This window comes from Mytilus galloprovincialis, chromosome 1 (assembly GCF_965363235.1).
Source record: "Mytilus galloprovincialis chromosome 1, xbMytGall1.hap1.1, whole genome shotgun sequence".
Lineage (NCBI taxonomy): Eukaryota > Metazoa > Mollusca > Bivalvia > Mytilida > Mytilidae > Mytilus > Mytilus galloprovincialis.
Window position 1 is genome coordinate 127,168,502 of NC_134838.1, and position 24,902 is coordinate 127,193,403.

Sequence of the window (24,902 nt, forward strand, 5' to 3'; positions counted from 1 at the left end):
CGTACCTGTTCTTTGTAACAATTTTCAAGAATAAAATTATTCGTTGATAACAGTTTAAACCAGTATCTTATAATATTATACAATCTAGAATATACCAAAGGATACCTACCAAGCTCATAATACACCATTACATTTGTTGTACATTGTTTGACACCTAAAATATTTTTGCAAAAATCTAACTGAACTTTTTCAATATTCAGAACTTTATGAAAGCCCCGTATCTCACTGCCATAGCATAAAATACTACTTATAAATGTATCAAACAAATTAAGGTATGTGAAAACATTCAAATATAAGGATGATACTTTTGATTTCAAGTCAAATACAGCTTTCCTGCCTTGCTCAGCTAATTGTTTTGAGTTTTTAAAAATGTTTCGTTATAATTCAACAGAATACCTAAATAACAAAATTCATCAACAATGTCAATAACACTACCATCAAAATACCACTTTTCTTCAACCCTCACATTACCACCATTTCTAAATACCATAATTTTTGTTTTAGCATTGTTCACAGTTAAACTCCATTTTTGAGTGTACAATAAACGTGTGTCTAACATATCTTGTAAACCTTTTACAGAATCAGAAAATAGTATAATATCATCGGAATACATAAGCAAAAATAAAGACAATATCTGTACTTCATACGGTACATTACCGTTACTTAAAAATTCCATTTCATTTCAAAATCGTTCATGTACAATGAAAAAAGATTTGGAGAGAGTTCTTCCCCTTGTATTAAGCCAACTGTACTCGTGAACTGCTCTGAATAAAAACCATCAATTCGTACACATGATTTCACATTTGAATACATTGATTTTAGTAATGATAAACGTTTCCCTATTATACCAATTTTTGACAATTTCAACCATAAATTCAGTCTACATATTGTATCAAACGCCTGTTTGTAGTCTACAAAACAGCAATACAAACGATTCTTACTGGAAAGTGTTTTTTGAATGACAGTTAATAAACTAAACATCGCATCAACTGTACTGTTGCCTGTACGAAATCCAAACTGTGCATCTGTTATAATGTCATAGGTATCGGACCAAAGTAATAATCTCATATTCATAATGGATGTGAACAATTTGGCCAAATTACTAACCAAACTTATGCCTCGATAGTTTACAGGATCAGACGGATCGCCTTTTTTAAAAACTGGAACAAGTATCGCAACTGGCAACTGTCCATGTTGTCGAAAAGTAACCAGAAGACAATATCCTGTTGAACATTTCCTCTAAGAACGGAATAAGTACATCCTTATATTCAATTAACATTTCGTTCAGAATCCCGTCAATTCCATGACTTTTGCCACGTTTCAATTTGGAAATACATTTCAAAATTTCGTCCTGCGTGATAACACGGTCAAGTTCTTCGTATGTTATGTCTTGTATACTCTGTGTGTCATTGACTATTGGAGTGTCACTTGATGATGACTCTTTAAATTGTTCAAAAAAGTGACGGAAAGAGGACTTCTGTATTTTTAGCGCTCTTCTTTTGGAACATTCTATAAAACTTTTTAGGTTCGCTTTTACGTAAATGCTCAAGCATGTCACCTTCTTGACGTTTATACTGCCGTTTTAACTTATTTTCGAATACTTTGTATTGTCTCTTAGTAGATATAAGTCTCTGAAGATTTTTTGCTATTTTGTTTTTATTAAACATATTTAACGCACTTAAATAAACATGACGAAGCCTTCTACACTCACAATTGAACCATGGCTTATCATGCATTGATCGGCAAAAAAAAGGGGGTTTAAGCATCACAAAAAAACTATTTGGCTGAGTAACCCACTATTCAAAATTAAGGATTCGTAACACTGTTCTTTAAGTCATCGTTCCACCGAAAACTGTCAAATGTACTTGAAGATACATTATGGTTTTGTTTTTCATGTGCATAAGACAGCGCTTTGCATTGTAGACGTATGTGAAGAGGCACATGATCACTGAACGAAGTAAAGTTACTAACTATAAACTGTTCCACAATGTGATAACAGTCAAACGGTACTATCAGGTAATCAACGACACTCATACCACGCGAACCACAAAAAGTAAAATCGTAAACCGTTCCATCTTTGTGTCGACCATTCATAATCGAAGTCCTGTACTTCTACACAAATTTGAAAGTTTTGTTCCGTACTCATTAGTACCTTGATCAGGATTCCTTCGAACAGGTAGATTATTGTCACTCATATAGTTTAAAATGTGATTGAAATCGTCAAAAATTGATCCATACAAACTGTCATGTTTAATAAAATCATTACCTATTGCAGTTCTAGCATTCATATCACCTGATAAAAATACCTGAGAAGACTCAGTTGAATATTTTTCAACACAATTAATCATTTCATAAAATATATCACATTCATACATTTTATAATAATTTGAGCTAATTGGTGGTAAATAGACACAACCAACATAATAATCTTGACCACAAATTGTCACATCTTTTGATACTTGTAACCATATAATTGTATCATGGAGAACTTTAACAACTGAAACAGTTTTTAATCATGAGGAAAATCCCTCCTCCCTGCTTATATTTACTTTTTGTCGAGCCTTCGACTTTAGTCGAAAAAGCGAGACTAAGTGATCCTACATTCCGTCGTCGTCGGCGGCGGCGTCCACACATATTCACTCTGTGGTTAAAGTTTTTGAAATTTGAATAACTTTCTTAAACTATACTGAATTTCTACCAAACTTGGACAGAAGCTTGTTTATGATCGTAAGAAAGTATCCAGAAGTAAATTTTGTAAAAATAAAATTCCATTTTTTCCGTATTTTACTTATAAATGGACTTAGTTTTTCTGCGAGGAAACATTACATTCACTCTGTGGTTAAAGTTTTTAAAATTTTAATAACTTTCATAAACTATCCTTGATTTGTACCAAACTTGGACAGAAGCTTGTTTATGATCATAAGATAGTATCAAGAAGAAAATTCTTTAAAAATAAATTTCCACTTTTCCGTATTTTACTTATAAATGGACTTAGTTTTTTTGCCAGAAACAAAACATTCACTCTGTGGTTTAAGTTTTTATAATGTTCTTAAACTATCCTGGATTTCTACCAAACTAAGACAAAAGCTTGTTTCTGATCATAAGATATTATTCAGAAGTAAATTTTGTAAAAAAAAATCACTTTTTCCGTATTTTACTTATAAATGGACTTAGTTTTTCTTCCAGTTAACATTACATACAGTCTGCAGTTAAAGTTTATAAAACATTTATTAGATTCATGAACTATCCTGGATTTTTTTACCAAACTTGGAAGCTTCTTTCAATCAAAAGACAGTATCGAGAGGGAAATGTTTATTGATGTTTTTCCTCATTTTTGTTGAGTCTGCGATTAACAGCAAAATTAGGCGAGACACTGGGTTCCGTGGAACCCTTACGAATTTTTAATAAAGGAAAAGGTTTACATGTAAAACCATCTATAACATTATGATATACATTATCAATCCAACACTCAGATAAAATAATTACATCATAAGAACAAATATAATTTAAAAATTTAGGCTCAGACAATTTGTCATGTTGACCACCATTAATGTTCCAATACAAAAATGACAATGATGAAATACTTCTCGATGTTTCCTAATCAGCTTCAGTATGCATATCGGCTAATATTTAAAACCGGGACCCATTTTGAGAATTAGAAGTAGCTTTCGGACTACTAATCTTGGAAAGAGTTCTGGACTTGGTTGCCTTCTTATTGGTCCCTAAATATCCTGGAGCTGACCGAGCACCTGTTGTCGAATTATCTGAATTGTGAGTGTTTTTTGTAGACCTACTCGATTTCGAATGACTATTTATGCGTATGGTTTTGTTTATTTGTTCATCTGTATTCACAATTAAATTCCCTTCTATATACAATTTATCCCTTGTAAGAAATGCTGATTTTCCGTCAAGTTTTTATTTTTTGTAAATTGGAATCAAAGTTTTACGTTTTTCATGCACAGACTTTGGAAAATGGTCTGAAATTGAAATGTTTGTATCCTTTAGCTTAGGAGAATGTTTTCGTAAGTTTGTCCCTCTGTTGACGTAGCATGAATTTAGCAACGATCGGTCGTGACTTGGTAGTTTGAGTGCTATCTGAATTTGTTTTAACAATACCTTTTTCCCCATCCTATGAGCAGCAGAATTTTCAACTGGTTCAGAAATAGACAAACTTGTTGAACAAATATTTTTAATAATATCAACACATTCTTCACCTTCCCCTTCCTAACACCAAAAAAACAGTAAATTGTCCCTTAAATTTTCACAACGAAGGGTTTCAAGTTGGTCTGAAATTTCCTTGTTTACGGATCTAAGCTCGACCATTCAGTCAGTAGCAATACTTACGGATTTATTTTTCTCAAAACTCTGAGAAATAAATTGCTGACTTCCCTCAATGTCACCCACACGCCGAACGAGACAGTCGACATCAGATTTCATTTGCGACAATTTGGAGTCAATGCTATTCACAGAAGATTTTATATCATCTACCGAGTTTATTTTTGTGCCTAGGTCGTCTACCTTTTTTATAAGGTCGGCCATGCACGGTGGCGGGTTTGAATATAAATATGACGACGGAGGAGGGGAGAACATGTTTATACCAGGTGATGTAGACTGCTGAAATTGATAATGGTGAGGTTGCTGTTACCACACTGAATGGTTTAAGGATTTGCGAAGGTAATGTTGCTGAAAAATTACACGACCCAGAACTTGAACTTGAATGTTTGGGACATACTCATAATGTCGGACGAATAAGAATAGAATCAGAAGAAACCTTAAAGTCCAATCACAAACATTTAAAGAAAGAGCGTACCAAACACTTATAAGACCAAAGTTAGAATACTGTTGTACTGTATGGGATACATTTACAAACGAAAATATAAAATCAATAGAAAAAGTATAGAGACGAGCGGCAAGGTACGTGTGCAATAGACATCACAACACCAGCAAGTGTGTCTGAGATGCTAGACGCCATGAAATGGCAAACCTTACAAGAACGCCGACTACGAACAAGGCTTATCATGTTCCACAAAATTGTAAATGAAAATATAGCCATTCAATCGCATAAAGTATTACAAGTTACAACAGAGTCAGTCTACTACGAGATCCACCAATAAAGAATCCTACAGACAAATTCAGTCCAATAAAGATAGCTATCAAACCATCAAAGACTGGAACAAACTATCCTCTGAAATTACTAAAAACACTACAACAGAAAACTTCAAGGGTGCACTCACACACGATGTGCTCCTTGATACTTACCCTCATCTGAAATAAACAGATACTCTTGTTTTTATCTTATACCAAAAAATAAAAATAAAAAATGTAATATTTAAAACAAAACAAAAAATGTATAAATTAAAAACATAGAAAAATTGTAAAAATTGAAAATACGAAAATATATGACCAAAAACAACTTTGAACAAGAAATATTTTGTTAATCTATGTTTTGACAAAAAAATTATCCACATAAATTTATTTTGAAACATTTACCAGGCATGCGCCGGAAAGTAAACATCAGTACGTTGATGGCCGTTTTCTGTAACAAAAGAAGAAGAGAAGAACTAAAGCCCTCTCTGGTTTCAGGATTTCCCCCTATTAGTGAATAGTTATCAAAGATACCAGGATTATAATTAAGTACGCCAGAAGCGCTACTGTTTTCTGCACTTTGGTAGAGTTGTCCTTGGCAATGGTGTTGATTAGTTAGAGTTGAGTCACACCTGTTGCAACAAGAATGTTATTCTGCCATTCGATAAATCCTAGTGTTTAGACTTGTTATAACTTAAGTTCTATTCTCCACAAGTTTGACATGTTGTAACTTTGATCTGATATTATCGGCCATCCACATAGAACCATCGGAACATACTGCTATATAGTGGATATCAATAAGATCTGTTGTATATTCTTTGGATATTTTAAACCTAATCTTACCCTTCTGTTTTGGCGTAATTTCTACTTTGCCTTCATTGTAGCCTTCTTTTATTAACTCATGTTCATTATGAACTTGTGGCATTCAAATAAGCTGTTAATATACAACTCTGACCACAGTCCCTTTGACTAACTATTTTGTTGTTTTATTTATTCTCTATCTTATATATTTTATGCCATAATGCAATGAATGTGTTGTGACTTGTCAGACTATTAAATGCCACATTGTAATGAATGTGTTGTTACTTGACTGACTATTTTATATCATATTGTAATTTAAATGTTGTGACTTGATTGACTATTTTTATGCAACATTGTAATGGTTGTGTTTTGACTTAACGGATTATTTTATGCATGATGGTAATGGATGTGTTGTAGTTGGACTGACTATTTTATGCCACATTGTAATTTAAATGTTGTGACTTATGCTCCATTTTAATGGTTGTGTTTTGACATGATTCTTTCTATGTCATTTTGTAAAGAATGTGTTGTGACTTGATTGACTTTGGAATTGCCATATTGTAATGGATGTGTTGTTATTGGACTGACTATTTTATGCCACATGTGTAATGGATGCGTTGTGACTTGAGTGACTATTTAAAGCAAAATTATGGATATGTTCTGACGACTATTTTATGCCATATTGTAAAGGACATGTTAGACTTGACTGACTATCGTATTCAACATTGTAACCGATATGTTGTGACTTGACTGACTATTTTATGCCACAGTGTAATGGATGTATTGTGACTGGACTGACTTTTATATGCAACATTGAAATGAATGTGTTGTGGACTTGACTGACTAATTTATGCCACATTGTAATGGATATGTTGTGACTGGACTGACTTTTATATGCAACATTGTAATGGATGTGTTGTGACTTGATTATTTTTATGTCACATTGTAATGGATGTGTTGTAACTTGACTGACTATATTATGCCACAATGTAATGGATGTGTTGTGACTTGACTAATTTATGCCACATTGTAACTGATGTATTGTGACATGACTTACTATTTTATGCCACATTGTAATGGATGTGTTGTTGCTTGATTATTTTATGCCACATTGTAATGGATGTGTTGTGACTGGACTGACTATTTTATGCCACATTGTAATGGATGTGTTGCGACATGATTGACAATTTGATGCCACATTGAAATGGACGTGTTGTTACTAGACCAACTATTGTATGCCATTTTGTAATGGATATGTTGTGACTTAACTGACTATTTCAAGCCATATTGTCATGCATTTGTTGTGACTTGACTGACTATTTTATGTCTAATTGTAATGGATGTTTTGTGACTTGACTATTTTATGCCACAGTGTAATGGATGTGTTGTGACATGGCTATTTTATGCCACATTGTAAAGGATGTGGTGTGACTTGACTGACTATTTCATGCCACATTATAATGGATGTGTTATGACTTGACTGACTATTTAGGGCCACATTGTAATGGATATGTTGTGACTTGACAGACTATTTTATGCCACATTGTAATATATATGTTGTGACTTGACTATTTTATGCCACAATGTAATGGATGTTGTAACTTGACAACTAGTTTATGCCACATTGTAATGGATGTGTTGTTGCTTGACTGACTTTTTTTATGCCACATTGTAAAGGATGTGTTGTGACTTGATTATTTTATGCCACATTGTAATGGATGTGTTGTGACATGATTGACAATTTGATGCCACATTGAAATTGACGTGTTGTTACTTGACCAACTATTTTATGCCATTTTGTAATGGATATGTTGTGACTTAACTATTTCATGCCACATTGTCATGCATTTGTTGTGACTTGACTGACTATTTTTTGTCTAATTGTAATGGATGTTTTGTGACTTGACTATTTTATGCCACATTGTAATATATATGTTGTGACTTGACTATTTTATGCCACATTGTAATGGATGTGTTGTGACTTGACTATTTTATGCCACAATGTAATGTATATGACTTGACAACTAGTTCATGCCACATTGTAATGGATGTGTTGTGACATGACTATTTTATGCCACATTGTAATGGATGTGTTGTGACTTGACTATTTCATGCCACATTGTAATGGATGTGTTATGACTTGACAGACTATTGGATGCCACATTGTAATGGATATGTTGTGACTTGACAGACTATTGGATGCCACATTGTAATGGATATGTTGTGACTTGACAGACTATTGGTTGCCACATTGTAATATATATCTTGTGACTTGACTATTTTATGCCACAATGTAATGGATGTTGTGACTTGACTATTTCATGTCACATTGTAATGAATGTGTTGTGACTTGGCTTACAACTGTAAATTCAGAAATTATTGCGAGGTTTTTATTATTGCGAATAATGCGATAGAGTTGTAAACGCAATAATTAAAACTTGGATTTTGTAATATTTTATCTGAATTAAGCAGGACTTAAAATTCGTAAAAATTAAAATAGTATTTAAGTTTAAAATAACATAATCGCAATTATAAATGCACACAATAATTTCAGAATTTACAGCTTTTCATGCCACATTGTAATGGATATGTTGACTTGACTATTTTAGGCCACATTGTAATATATATGTTGTGACTTGACTATTTTATGCCACATTGTAATGGATGTGTTGTGACTTGACTATTTAAGGCCACATTGTAATGGATATGTTGTGACTTTGCCACATTGTAATGAACATGTTGACTTGACTGATTATTTTATGCCACATTGTAATGTATATATTGTGACTTGACTGACTTTTCAATGCCACATTGTAATGTATATGACTTGACAGACTATGCATGCTTGTAGATTTTGATATGGGCATTTACATGATTAATTACAGCATTTTTTTTGCAGTTGTCAATTATTTGAGAATAATTGTTAGGAAATTAGAAAGAGTTTGAAGAACTTTCTGTATGATTTGTTTACTATTTTATGATTTCTGCAATGGTTGAGAAGTTCCAAATTGTTTTATGAAAGAGCTACCAAAAATTGGTTACTATCTAAAGATAAGGAGATGTGGTATTATTTCAATGAGACAAACTTAAGATTTACTCTTATTGCTCCAGAGATTGACTGTCAAATGTCAATTTGATAAATGATATTAATCTAGTGATTATATCTAGTGTTGTTCTGCTTGTTTGACCTTTGAACCAATTCATTCTTGGAAAGAAGATAAAAAGATATTTCAGGTATTTCTGATTAAAACATACAAGATTTTTTAATAATTTTTTATTAAAGCATGGCAAGTTCATTCTACAAGCAGTATAAAACAGATCTATCTACAAAGTTTATTGCACTTTTCTAAAATCACAGTAAATAACAAAATATCAACAAATATAACAAATAATTAGTTTTGATCACTAGCTAAAATAATACATCATGACAGCATAACGTGACTGACATGTAAATTCTTCATAATAAATGTTTATGGCTGATGAAGTCAGAATTATCTTGTACTATAGAGGGATACAGAGCAAGCTTCAAATATGGAAATATAATGAAAAATATTATAGTTCTAAGATGCAGATCCAGGATTAAAAAAAAGGGTCATCAACAAGACAAGGTAAGGAGTGGGACTTATTAAAAAGTTACAATGCATCAACCATACACATACCTTCATAAAACCCTCCTCCTAATCGGGTTTATAAGCAGAGTTATAAAACTGAATTTGTTGAGCTAAGTTCATAAGTAAATTCGTTTTATTTTTGAAGCTACCAGTATCAAAAGTTTTACCTTGTGTTTCGTTTTTTTTTAAAATTGAAGTTCTTTTATCCTGTCCATTGTAAATAACAATACCTGGTACTGGTAGTTAAATCAAATTTGCACCATGATTTGTGTATATATCTATCAAATGTCTCTAACATATGATACCAAACTATAAAACAAAATTAGAAAAATCAATATTTTGCAAAAGATGAAAACACAGAGTTTTTAGATCTGACAGTAATAACCCAAGTAATAAAGATTCAATTAAAAAAAAATGCCAATCATAACAGGAAATTGTTTATCAAATGGATGTTAATTTGATCAAGCCTCAAGTTTTTTAAAGTTAAAAATTTGATTAAACTTGCAACACTTGACAATCAATCTGAATAACATCATTACTAGAGTTTCTTTTTGTATGATATTTTCTTTGCATAAAAAAGTGTTAAAAACTGATGGAAGAATGCTTCATATAAAGACAAAGAGTTACTTGTTTTCAAAAGTAAAATGCTCTATAATGAATAAATGTAATTCTTAATACCAATTATCAAATTATAAAACAGTCAGTGGGATTGATATGATAGAAAAAGTGTGTATACTATGAAATGAAAGGGAATATTTTCACTGATTATTTGAGCAAGGGAATGAAGAAAAACATATTTTTAGAGACAGTTCAGAGATTAACCAGCAGCATAAATGCTTTAACAAAAGCTTTATACAACAATTCAAGATATATTTCTATATGTTAATATGTTATTTCATTTTAATAATGTAACATTACATATAGTTTCAAATGTGTCAGATCTGATACTCCAAAGATGAATTTACTTTATAAATGAATAACAAAGATCAATATACTAAATTAATGAATAACTAACTAGGACTGGTCTGACTAGTCAATATATAATGTCCATATGTTTTGCACTGGCCCATCTTATTAATACTGGTCTGACTAGCCAATATATCTAGTCCATATGTTTTGCACTGGCCCATCTTATTAATACTGTTCATACTATTGACTTCTGTTTTGTTGGAGATTCTCTGTTTGTTCTGGAAAAGAAACACATATTGTGATTTACAGTTTTTAACCATTTTTACATACACTGGAACTAAAACTATCAGTTTTGCAGCCTACTTTAAGTTATTTTCAGCTTTCTTTGAAATTGTATTTTTTGTACTTGTGTATTTGTCATTTAAGAGCTGTATATTTTTGTATATGAAAATAATATGGTATGATTGCCAATGAGACAACTCTCCAAAGACCAATTGACACAGAAATTAGCATTTATAGGTCACCATAGTTACTTTTAGTCAGCAATAACACTTTGAGCATTCTTTGATATGGTGTTTTTTGTACTTGATTGTATTAATATACTGTTATTTTAGTGCTTTTCCTGTACTGAATATTTCATATGTTCTATTATTTACTTTCTGTTAGTCCACTGATTATGACCAAAAGAAGAAAGATTAAGATCAATAAGATAATGCCTGTTATATCAAACAATAGATGTAAAACAATCAACCCTAAACTCTCAGTAAAAAGAAACACTGTCCCAGGTTAGGGGGAGGGTTGGGATCAGGCTAACATGTTTAACCCCGCCACATTATTTATGTATGTGCCTGTCCCAAGTCAGGAGCCTGTAATTCAGTGGTTGTAGTTTGTTTATGTGTTACATATTTGTTTTTCGTTCATTTTTTTACATAAATAAGGCCGTTAGTTTTCTCGTTTGAATTGTTTTACATTGTCTTATCAGGGCCTTTTATAGCTCACTATGCGGTATGGGCTTTGCTCATTGTTGAAGGCCGTACGGTGACCTATAGTTGTTAATGTCTGTGTTATTTTGGTCTTTTGTCGATAGTTGTCTCATTGGCAATCATACCACATCTTCTTTTTTATATTGTACAAAGATAAAATACAATAATACCTACCTTCTATGATGCTTTGATCGTTTCATTGTAGTAGCCTTAGATGATATAAGTGGATTGAGTTTTTCTTTGATTTCATGATAATTCCTCTCCAGTTCTCTCTGATATTCTTTCTGGTCATGTTTGATCAAGTTTTTATTCTTATGAAGAGCATCATACCCCCTGTGAATAAATTCAGATTTTTTATTATATTTGTCTGACCGGATATTTTTCCCACACTAATTTGTCATTGTATGAATAAATTTCTGATATAATATTTTAATCTTCAGACACTGTTATCCAACTATTATTTTCTAAAAATGCAGTTAGAAAAAAAATTTGGATTTTATCAATCATCAGGGTCCATTCATTTAATGTAGAAAACTTTAAAACTAATATTTTTGAACCACAACAATCTATTAATCAATTTATTTTATATGATTTATTTTCGGTAATTTGATTACTCCTTCTACACTTGATTTTGTTTTCATATTTTTATTCCATTCTCTCAATCACTTTCCTATTAAATAATAGTGAGACACTGTTTTATATGTAGTAAATGTATAAGAAAAGAATTGGGGTTTTTTGAGAATCAGAAGTAACCATTTACTAAATGTACAAACATTTAAATAATATTCTTACTTTTTAAGAAAATCTTTGAAACACAGTCTGAGTTTATTATGGTGTTTAGTGATTTGGTTAGGTTTCTGGATCACCTCTTTCAGGAAAACAATGGCAACTTCCACTGGTCCCTGTAAAGTCAAAAGTTTGAACTTCTCAACATTTAATTCATATAGTCATTGTTCAAGCTTTTATGTATGCATTCATTTTGTTATATTTATTTAAGTACCATACTCCATTTTTCTATTTTATGCATAGGAATAGACGAAAAAGTGTGGTCTTTTCAACACATAACTATTTTAATTAATTAAAAATTTACCAAGAATAAAGTTTTAATTTTTCTTTTTTTAAATCATATTTAGTAATTTCACAGAATATAAATAAACAGTCTACCTGATTAACAGTGGTACCAATACAGCCTTGTAACACCATTTGAAGTATCTTAGTGTCGTATCCCTTTGTAGCGACATCCAATTCTTTGGTCTTTTTCTGTATGTCTTCAATAGCAGCTTCAATTGGTAATAGTATAACCTGTAATATAAACAGATGTAATATTTTATCAATTTCAATTGGCATCAGCGGATATAATTGTAGACATTATATACTTGCAACAATTTTTTATTTGCATAATTATTAAGTTGGTTTTCAGCTATTCATATGCCTACTAAAAATGCTACAGTTTAACTACAGACATATTATTGTGTTGCTCTCTCATATGAATTATTCTCCACATACGGTATAAAGATAATAAATATTCAAAATAAAAAGTGTACCTCTGTAACATTTTTGTTGTGTTGATGTTTCATTAGAAGTATTCGCTGTGTACAGTTTATACATAATAATAATGACTTAAATAATGTACCTGTTCCCTGCTTATAACAGATAATCTTGTTTTAATGTATGGGAAGGTCTGCAGTGTTGTGAGTATGGTTTTCCTCTTGTACTGTTCTACCAATTCTCCATGAGCTCTACCATCCAGGGTAAAAGGTGTGGCATACATAAATCTCTCTGGAACAAAACAATGTAACTTGAAAAGATAATACATATAATAGCAGGTTTAAAATGCGCAAGTTTAACTACACTAAAGGCTCTTAAGAGCCTGTGTCGCTCACCTTGGTCTTTGTGCATATTAAACAATGGACACAGATAAATTCATGACAAAATTGAGTTTTGGAGATGGTGATGTGTTTTTAGATCTTACTTTACTGAACATTCTTGTTGCTAAAATTATCTCTATCTATAATGAACTTGGCCCAGTCATTACAGTGGAAAATATTTTCTAAAAATTACAAAAATTTATGAAAATTGTTCAAATTTACTATAAAGGGCAATAACTTCTTAAGGGGTCAATTGACAATTTTGGTCATATTGACTTGTAGATCTTATTTTGCTGAACATTATTGCTGCTTATAGTTTGTCTCTATTTATTATAATATTCAAGATAATAACTAACCAGATGCTCCGCAGGGTGAAGCTTTATACGACCGCAGAGGTTGAACCCTGAATGGTTGGGGCAAGTATGGACACAACATTCAAGCTGGATTCAGCTCTAAATTTGGATTGTGATTAAATAGTTGACACAGCATAGGTTTCTGACACAGAATGAATGTGGTCTAATGAACTTAAATTATTTTTTTTGCCTTTGAGCAGTTCACTATGCTGTTGAATATTAATCCTCTCAAGAAAATGTTTGAAGAAATTTTCTTTTTATTTATGAAATCTGAAATGAGAAAAATTTAACCCCCCCCCTCCCATTCCCTTTTTCCAAAACTGATCTCAATTCAAATTTCTAATGGAGTTTGCAACAATAACTACTCATTTAAATACATCATAAAATATTAAAATGTAAAATAAAGTGCTTGTTATCACTGAATAATTACATTAGATAAAATTGAGAATGGAAATGGGGAATGTGCCAAAGAGACAACAACCCGACCATAGAAAAAAACAACAGCAGAAGGTCACCAACAGGTCTTCAATGTAGCGAGAAATTCCCGCACCCGGAGGCGTCCTTCAGCTGGCCCCTAAACAAATATATACTATTTAAAGTAAGGGAGCTACCATTTGATTTTTATGGGGGGGCTAGGATGAAATTTGAAAAAAATAGGCAGGACAGGAGTTTTGAGTAAAAAAAAAAGGCAGGATGAGACACTTGCATAAAAAAAAGTCAGGACGACAATGTAGGTAAAAAAAAGTCAGGATAAACTAAAAAAAAAAGGCAGGACCGAACAGAGTGAAAAATAAAAAGGCAGGACAGAGATTACAGCTAAAAAAAAATGCAGGACAAAATTTTTCATCCTAGCCCCCCCCATAAAAATCAAATGGTAGCTCCCTAAGTTCAGCAGGATAAATTTCTTTAATATACATACTGAAGTCGCCATTATTGAGAGCCAAAATATCATCCAAATATCTAAAAGTATTATTAAATTTGTTTATCAGATGTTGTTTCGATGGGTCTTTGCTTATTTTTGTCATAAATTGTAACTCATAGCAGATGTATGTTTCATTATAATACTTTATTCTGATTGGCTAACTGCACATCACGTGTTATTCCGTAAGCAGTTGCATTGCTCAATACAACTTTTCATTCATGATAACACGTGGTCCAACAATAAAGTGCACAGGTGAATTAAATAAAAAAATATATAAAATTCGTGTTTTCATGATCATAGCTAAAACTAGAGGGTCCAAGGACCCTGTGTCGCTCACCTGATATTTTTATTTACAATTGTTGCATGATAAATGCAACTGTTGTACTGTCGTTTAGTTTCAGAGATATAATACTAAAAAGTGCATTTGAAACCTATGTTTTATTTCAGCCATGTGGGCAGGCAGGGTCATCATACACAGTGGTCCCTGGATATCCTAGTGGTGATTTAAACCAAGTTTGTTTAAATTCAACAGTTGTTTCAGGGGAGAATTTTTGTAAAATTTATCTAACAAGAAATGCAAAGTAATGAGAAAGTTGTGAAGTAGTTTTGTTGTTGCGTAACCCCCCCCCCCCCCCACTTTGCCACCAGTGCAAGGGTTGTATAGCCAGCTGAGGTCGTGAAAAACTCTCTTTCTTTTGTTGTTGCAGATAGATCTTGACCTGATAAACAATTTTACCACATGTCAGATTTGCTCTAAATGCTTTGGTGTTTGAGTGATAAGCCAAAAACTGCATTTTACCCCTATCTTCTATTTTTAGCCATGGCGGGCATCTTGGTTGGTTGGCTGGATCACCGGACACAATTTTTTAACTAGATACCCCAATGATGATTGTGGCCAAGTTTGGTTTAATTTAATCCAGTAGTTTCAGAGGAGAAGATTTTTGTAAAAGATAACTAAGATTTACGAAAAACGGTTAAAAATTTACTTTAAAGGGCAATAACTCCTAAAGGGGTCAACAGACCATTTTGGTCATGTTGACTTATTTGTAGATCTTACTTAGCTGAACATTTTTGCTGTTTACAGTTTATCTCTATCTATAATAATATTCAAGATAATAACCAAAAACAGCAAAATTTCCTTTAAATTACCAATTCAGGGGCAGCAACCTATCAAAGAGTTGTCCCATTCATCTCAAAATTTCAGGGCAGATAGATCTTGACCTGATAAACAATTTTACTACAGTCAGATTTGCTCTAAATGCTTCGGTTTTTGAGTGATAAGCCAAAAACTGCATTTTACCCCTATGTTCTATTTTTAGCCATGGCGGCCATCTTGGTTGGTTGGCCGGATCACCGGACACAATTTTTAAACTAGATACCCGAATGATGATTGTGTCCAAGTTTGGTTTAATTTGGTCCAGTAGTTTCAGAGGAGAAGATTTTTGTAAAAGATAATTAAGATTTACGAAAAATGGTTAAAAATTGACTATAAAGGGCAATAACTTCTAAAGGGGTCAACAGACCATTTTGGTCATGTTGACTTATTTGTAGATCTTACTTTGCTGAACATTTTTGCTGTTTACAGTTTATCTCTATCTATAATAATATTCAAGATAATAACCAAAAACATCAAAATTTTCTCAAAATTACCAATTCAGGGGCAGCAACCCAACAACGGGTTGTCCGATTCATCTGACAATTTCAGGGCAGATAGATCTTGACCTGATAAACAATTTTACCCCATGTCAGATTTGCTCTAAATGCTTTGGTTTTTGAGTTATAAGCCAAAAACTGCATTTTAACCCTATGTTCTATTTTTAGCCATGGCGGCCATCTTGGTTGGTTGGGTGGGTCACCGGACACAATTTTTAAACTAGATACCCTAATAATGATTTTGGCCATGTTTGGTTAAATTTGGCCCAGCAGTTTCAGAGGAGAAGATTTTTGTAAAAGTTAACGACGACGGACGCAGGACGACGGACGACGACGACGGACGACGACGGACGCCAAGTGATGAGAAAAGCTCACTTGGCCCTTCGGGCCAGGTGAGCTAAAAATGTAATTATAAGTATTGAATGCTTCTTTTTGTAACTTTATAGAGTTGTAAAAGCGTTGACCGTGCGCACATTTTTAGAATGAAGCGCTTCTGCGCTTCATACAAAATGTACTTCGGTCAACGCTTTTACACCCCAATAAATTTACAAAAAGAAGCATTCAATTCTTAAATGGTAAAGATTGTTTTAATTTATCAGTTGGTAGTAAAAGTGAATATACATTGTATATTGTATAAAACAATGATTTAAGTTGATACAACTACTATTCTGAACAAAGAAAGATAACTCCAATTGAAAATTTCTTGCTTTTGCACAATATTGTGCAATTAGATATTTCTTGCTATTGTGCAAGACTGTGCAATTGAAAATATTTGCTATTGCACAATAATTGGGCAATACTGTGCAATTGAAAATTTCTTGCTATTGCACAATACTTAATATAATAATGTTGGACCCTGATTTGGACCAACTTGAAAACTGGGCCAATAATCAAAAATCTAAGTACATGTTTAGATTCAGCATATCAAAGAATTCTTAGAATTCTATTTTTGTTAAAATCAAGCTTTAATTTTGGACCCTTTGGACCTTAATGTAGACTAATTAGAAAACAGGACCAACAAGTGAAACTGCGAGCTACTGCTCACTGATGATACCCCCGCCACAAGTGGATAATATTAATAGTGTAAAAATATGCAAGTGTTCGGTAAACAGGAAGTTGTCGAGTGATGAATCTGAAAACGCATCACACGGTATAGCTGACTTATATAAATCCTGAAACCAAATTTCAGAAATCCTTGTATTGTAGTTCCTGAGAAAAATGTGACGAAAATTTTCAACTTGGCTATCATGTGTAAAATCAGACAAGTGTTCGGTAAACAGGAAGTTGTCAAGTGATGAATCTGAAAACGCATCACACGGTATGGCTGACATATATAAATGTTGATACCAAATTACAGAAAGGGTGGATGTGTAGTTCCTGAGAAAAATGTGACGAAAGTTTCATGGGACGGGCTGACTGACGGACTGATGGACGGACGGACGGACTGACAGACAGAGGTAAAACAGTATACCCCCCCTTTTTTAAAGCGGGGGTATAAAAAATTACGAATCTGAATACATGGTTAGATTTGGCATATCAAAGAACCCCAATAATTCATTTTTTGATGAAATCAAACAAAGTTTAATTTTGGCTCCTTTTGGCCCATAATTCATTGGGACCAAAACTCCCAAAATCAATCCCAACCTTCCTTTTGTGGTCATAGACCTTATGTTAAAATTTCTGTTTACTTATACTAAAGTTATTGTGCGAAAACCAAGAAAAATGCTTATTTGGGCCCTTTTTGGCCCCTAATTCCTAAACTGTTGAGACTAAAACACCCAAAATCAATCCCAACCTTCCTTTTATGGTCATAAACCTTGTGTTTAAATTTCATAGATTTCTATCTACTTTTACTAAGTAAGAGTGCGAAAACCAAATGTCTTCGGACGATGTTGACGACGGACGACGACGCCAACCTGATACCAATATATGACCAAAATATTTTCCATTTTTGCAGTCGCATAAAAAGGAGATTTTATAAAAGAATTCATATGTTTTTGTCATAACGTTAGATGGACCTTTTTCTGTTGTGTACAAAGTAGTTTGTTGGAGAAAATACAGTACTGTAATATTGCATAATATGTATTGACACCATACATAGTATTTCTACTGACCATATATTTAATTATGATACACATTTCCTAATATACAATAAATCATTACAAACTTACTGATGTTGTAGTTCTGTTCAAAGTATGTTGTTTTATTTCTCTTCTCATACAAGTCAAAGTATGGTTCCACATAGGTGATCTGTATGTAAGCCTGAACACAAACAGAAATATTCTTTAACTAAAGCTCACATAATGAAATTAATAAATTTAAAGAAAATGTGCAAACTAAATATTTTTTAAATATATAAAGATAGTGAGAAACACAGGGGAAAAATAATTAAAAATTGTGTAATGTGAAGAGTTGTCTTATTGGCAATCATACCAGATTTTGTTTTTCATAATAACTATTGAATAATATTCAATTAAGGAGTGATCTGTGCATATCATAGATACACTTAAACATTATATATAGTTATGATCCAGATTATACAAAGGTTAGATGGAACCATTACCTATTTGTTACAGAGATTTTAGTTTTAATTCAATAATTTAATTTTGGATGTAACACGTCTTCTGATTGGACGACGTTGTTTTGTTTATCATAATTTTGTCATGTGACCGTGAGGTCATCAACATTTTTTAATGATTTACTCCTGTTTAAAATATAATTAAGAATTCAATTATAAGAAATGACTGTAATATTTTTTCTGCCTATTTGAAATAACATAAACAGGAATGTGTCCATAGTACACGGATGCCCCACTCGCACTATCATTTTCTGTGTTTAGTGGACCGTGAAATTGGGGTATAAACTCTAATTTGGCATTTAAATCAGAAAGATCATATCACAGGGAACATGTATACTAAGTTGCAAGTTGATTGGACTTCAACTTCATCAAATACTACCTTGACCAAAAACTTTAACCTGAAATTTGCACTATCATTTTCTATGTTCATTGAACCGTGAAATTGGGGTCAAAACACTAATGTGGCATTAAAATTAGAAAGATCATATCATAGGGCACATGTGTACTGAGTTTCAAGTTGATTGGACTTCAACTTCATCAAAAACTACCTTGACCAAAAACTTTAACCTGAAGCGGGACCAACGGACAGAAGGACAGACGGAAGGACGAACAGATGCACAGACCAGAAAACATAATGCCCCTCTACTATCGTAAGTGGGGCATAAAAATGTGGTACACACTTTAAAATAACCCGCCATGCGTGTTATTCAGTGTACACCACATTTTTTATGTTATTTCTTCATAGACAGAAAAAATATTACAGTCATTCCTTATGTTTTTTTTCAAAAGATTATTTTGGGAATTCTATTCCCACCTCAGAATGAACAGTACCTTGTTTTGATCTAATTTATCTCTCTCTACTGTGTTGGAGTCTTTTACTATGTGTATAAATTCCTCCCCAAATCTGTCACCATAGAAACTCTAGAAAATAAAAGATAATATTCTAATAGACAACTTTTGAGTTAAATGCATTTCCATCAAAAGCTTTGATTTCAGTGAACATCATTTGTGCCTTTAGGGGCATCGTCACTTCCATTCCAATGTTGAGCGAGTGGTTAAAAAACTATGATGCTATATTGCACGAATTATTTGGCCAATTGAATTCTCATAATTGACAATCAGCAATGCTGTCATTAAGCAAATTATGATTAAGTTCCAACGGAACAAACATTATTTCTAGATTATCCTGCACAATAATGATCACTAAGAATCTTGATGAACGTTAATAGCAGGGCTTCCAAAAAATATTTGAGCCAGCCGGACATTTCATATCTGATCCCGATTTTAATCCCTTAAGACTTAGTCACAAAAGGCAATTATGGTAACCAGATGGCCATTCCAATGATTGACATTACATTAAAAAAAACCAATTTTAAACTTTACTTAGATATGATATGAATTTGATGTTCGGATGCAACTGTTAAACTGGCAGTGCATCATTCAAAGTGTGCACATCAGCGTGCTCATATCTGTCTTAGACTTTTTATTTGTGCCAAAATGACGTTGTCAAAAACTTTACTTTCGTTTTCACATTGTTCTAACCAGATGTTGACTTGACAATGGTAAAACATGAACCTTAAACGGATACGTAAAATCTGTGTACGTTTACAAAGCACGACTGAGAGAAACAGCTCTATCCATGTTATTTCTTCAACAAAATACTTGAAATGAACGTTAGATACAGGAAGCAATGATAATTTTAGTATTTTTGAAGAAATGTAAGATGCATTATTAAATTTCCCACCAGTGCACATGCACACACGTGTTCTAGTTCATACAACATAGTTCTGACGATTTTTCAGTTAAAACCTTTTTAAATTTTTCATCAAATCATGTTGATAAACTAATTTCTAATAATTTTAATCTTTTGGACTAAATCAATTAGACACAAACCGCTGAAATGTAAGAAAATAATTGTGAATAAACCAATCAATTTATACGATGTCCGGTACTGAACATAGTTCACCTGTCACCTGAACAGGTAGATTTCAGCTGTCCAACTACTAATTAGCCTTGATTAAAATTAGAAAGTATTGAAGTAAGTGTTGTTTTGATAGTAATTAATCATTATGTCACATTCATGACCGGAAATGTGTTGATGTTAAAGGCAAAAGGTTGGGTCAAAAAGATCGTGAATTATGTAAAAATGACCGAAAAAGCCTTGAAAATTAAAAAGTATATGACCGTTTCATGCTTTGCCCAGCTGGACTTTTACTGGACATTATACAAATGACCGGAATATATGACCATTTTGGAAGCCCTGGTTAATAGTGCATGGATACAGGCGATCCCCTCTATCTGGTAAATGACATCATAAAGGCGTGTATAATTGACGAGTTTTTTTCCAGTGAAGGACAAACTCAAAAGTGGTCTATTACTTTCACATGAGAAGAGTATGGTTTCATCTTCAACATTGTCAAAACTGGAGTATGAACATTCTGAAAATAGGAGTCTGAGTCACAAATAAAGTGATAAACTTTACTAGTTTCTTTTACTTCTATTGAGAAATTCATAAACACTTCAACAACATACCTCAAGTCTGTGTGATATCTCAGGTAACTTAGTAATAGCTGGTTCTTTGTAAATAAATTCTTCCCCATCAAGATCTCCAAACTTGTGACCATAAAATCCAACTCTAAAGTAGGTACCAAATATTCTCTTCCCTTCCTAAAACAAAGATAATATTCTTTTTTTTCAAATTATGTTTTTTTCTATTTTTTTTTTGATCTATGATGAACCATGCATTAAGATTTGTTAAAACAATTAATGGCATGTCAATATACACTGTGATAATTGGTGAGGGTAAAAGTTTTCCTCTCATGTCAAAGAGCTATCTCGATCTTACTTTGAGATGAATAAAACCAAATCCATCAGTTCTTCCTTGAACAATTGCTGTTCATGAAATTGTGTAAATATAATAAACAGCAGATCACAATAGAGAGTTACACATGTTATATGAATTAAGTATACATGAACATATCTACAATGTCATTATATTAATAGATATGTAGCCATATACATATAAATCTCTTTCTATTTCAGAATGAGGATGATGTAATTTTTGGAAATATTGGAATATTTGCAACTTTGCCACTTTCTATTCTTTCAATTTAGTTTAAAAGTGTGTAAAAAATAACTCTTCTTTCCACAAACCAGACAATTAGTGTAGTCTTACCTGTAGAGTAACATTCTGGAAAGCAGACAATTAGTGTAGTCTTACCTGTAGAGTAACATTCTGGAAAGCATCATGTAACTTTTGGTGGATTTGTGCCAGTTTCTTACATTCATTATGAGCTTCATGAATAGGAATCAGTATTTTATATACCAAGTTAACTGCTTCATACATACCAGCCTAAAAACAAGAATAATATTTATTTTTTCATATGCCTACAAATTATAATAAAGCTTCTTTCACATACCTACAAACTGTTTGACATTCATACAACCTAGCTTAAAAATCAATAACCATATTCTTACTTCTCAATTACATACAATTACAAATATTGATTAAGAAATAATTGATGCAAGCTATACTTTAATGTAGTTTTAACATGGGTAGGCATTATATCCTTGATAATTTTTGCCTGAGTGATAGTGAGGGCTATAATAACACAAATATAATGCCTACCCATGTTAAAACTACAATAAAGTATAGCTTGCATCCATTATTTCGATTCTGATTTGAACAATTAAGGTAATTTCTATGTCCGGTGTGTCTAAGTGTAGCGAGTTTGTGTAGGTTCTTCCATGAACCTCCCATTTTTGTTTGTAAACAAGCAAACACTTGGCAATGTGATTTTTCAGAGGGAAGAGTTTTGAACAGCCAGCATGAACGGTTATCGTATCTAGGTCAAATATGTCAATTTCGAATTGCAACACATTACAGTCGTAATAAATGAATAAATACCAACATAAGCATCATTTAAGAGTTTGGAAGTGTTTTAAGTTAATGAAATATATATTAAATGCATGACAAATATTTCTCAACTAATTTTTACATACATTTGCACTGAAAAATGTAATTTTTATTTCATGCTTTTTTTATACAAATGTAGACAAAGTTTCTAAATAGTAATGGAATTTACTGAAGAATGTTGCAATAAAACTTTGTGTGATAGACTTTACCATAGTAAATAAACTAGCAGCCTGTTCCATAAGACCAACAAGTCCACTCTCTGTGAAGTACTTTCCCGTACAGATTCCCTCCGCATCAGGGGGGACAACTTACCATTGTAAATAAACTAGCAGCCTGTTCCATAAGACCAACAAGTCCACTCTCTGTGAAGTACTTTCCCGTACAGATTCCCTTCGCATCAGGGGGGACAACTTACCATTGTAAATAAACTAGCAGCCTGTTCCATAAGACGAACAAGTCCACTCTCTGTGAAGTACTTTCCCGTAGATTCCCTCTGCATCAGGGGGGACAACTTACCATTGTAAATGAACTAGCAGCCTGTTCCATAAGACCAACAAGTCCACTCTCTGTGAAGTACTTTTCCGTACAGATTCCCTCCGCATCAGGGGGGACAACTTACCATTGTAAATGAACTAGCAGCCTGTTCCATAAGACCAACAAGTCCATTTTCTGTGAAGTATTTTCCCGTACCGATCCCTTTCTCATCAGGGGAGACAACTTACCATTGTGAATGAACTAGCAGCCTGTTCCATAAGACCAACAAGTCCACTCTCTGTGAAGTACTTTCCAGTACAGATCCCTTCCTCGTCAGGGGAGACAACATCATCGGAGACAGCACTTTCCTCTAATACATTTAATGTTATTTTCTGAAACATAACATAAATAAAAGTTTTCCAGTTAGGCCACACCAATCTGATTCCTTGTTCGACGGACCCGCCCGCACCTATTTTTTTCTAAACAGAATTTTTTTATTTTTTTTATATTCCCGCTTCCTGCATCCGGAAATGTAATCATGTCCATTTCCCGCACCGTTTTTTTGTAAATATTATAAAAAGATATCAACATTTGTTTTTAAAATCACAGTCTAACCTGTATATAACGATTTTAAACATAAAAGCACCCCACCACACTTTGTAAATATCTGTGAGAATATTTGTTTCAGCATCATGAAACCTATTTATCCAAAGCGGGAGTGCTCCGATATAAATTTGTAGGTAATGTTTGTTCAGAGGAAATACCTGTAAAGAACAAAAAATTGGTTACTTTCCCCCTTACTTATATTCCCTATCAAAAAATGTTCGTTGTTAGAATAAAGTACAAAGAACTTCTGAAGGATTTGCCTTCAACTGCAATTATATTGTATGCTGGCGAAACAAAACTATCCATAGCCGCTGCATGTTTATGCACCTGTCCTGATTGATTGAGGGGCCTGTCGTTCAGCAGTTATCGTTCGTTGATGTTGTTCATTGGTATTTTCCCGTTTGGATATATAAATTAGATCGCTAGTTTTCCTGTTCGAATTGTGTACGATAATAATTTTGGGGTCCTTTATAGCCTGCTGTTTGGTCTGTATCAAAGCCCTGTGCAAAAGGCCGTATTTTGACCTGTGTTTGTTATTATCAGGTTGAGAACAACCCTCCCTCAGACAAGGGGTCATTTTACTGATGTAGAAAAGAAAATAGAAATACCAAGGATTTGTAAAGTTCTTCTATACAAAACCTTTGAAAACTTAGAATTTTGTACTCAAAAAGAGGAGAGTTCCATCATATTTTAAACAACTTTTTCTAAAAGAGGGGTCCACTTATTTTGAATTATATTAAACTGTTAAAGTAAATGTGTTAACATGGTTAAAGTCCAGGAATATTACAAAATTCTTGGACATGTTTTGACCATTTAATACCAGATAGATATGTAGTTCTTTGAGAAAATATGAGCCCTTTTGTACAAACAAATATATATTATAACTTATATTGATCCCTCATAAAACATGTTAAAGGGATATTTATAACATTAAGGGGTTGTCCCCAAACTGATTATGACTTGGATGGAGAACTGTCTCATTGTCAGTCACACATACATAGACCAGATTTAATTATTTCTTGGTGAACAGGGAAAAAATACTTCAGAAATTAAAGAAATATCAAAGTACAAGTGATAAATCAAGCTTTAATATTGTCAAAACCTACTATTTTATGTTTACAAAAATCTGTAGAACAAGAAATT

General features: G+C 32.8%; 1 protein-coding gene across 3 annotated transcripts in view; it reads right to left on the reverse strand.

The window, feature by feature from the left end:
• Positions 1 to 10,079: 10,079 nt before the first annotated feature.
• LOC143058286 (dedicator of cytokinesis protein 7-like) overlaps positions 10,080 to 24,902 on the reverse strand; it is a 62,926-nt gene continuing 48,103 nt past the window's right edge. For 2 of the 3 annotated variants that reach the window (XM_076231778.1, XM_076231766.1), the window contains 10 exons: positions 23,402 to 23,545; positions 21,984 to 22,115; positions 21,296 to 21,430; positions 19,595 to 19,684; positions 18,357 to 18,447; positions 13,023 to 13,168; positions 12,554 to 12,691; positions 12,182 to 12,291; positions 11,564 to 11,722; positions 10,080 to 10,684 (listed from right to left, as the gene is read on the reverse strand). In XM_076231778.1, the coding sequence (XP_076087893.1) occupies positions 10,642 to 10,684; positions 11,564 to 11,722; positions 12,182 to 12,291; positions 12,554 to 12,691; positions 13,023 to 13,168; positions 18,357 to 18,447; positions 19,595 to 19,684; positions 21,296 to 21,430; positions 21,984 to 22,115; positions 23,402 to 23,545 (1,188 nt within the window). In that variant the 3' untranslated portion in view covers positions 10,080 to 10,641. The remainder of the gene's footprint in view (positions 10,685 to 11,563; positions 11,723 to 12,181; positions 12,292 to 12,553; positions 12,692 to 13,022; positions 13,169 to 18,356; positions 18,448 to 19,594; positions 19,685 to 21,295; positions 21,431 to 21,983; positions 22,116 to 23,401; positions 23,546 to 24,902) is intronic. The other variant, XM_076231774.1, reaches the window with a different exon arrangement.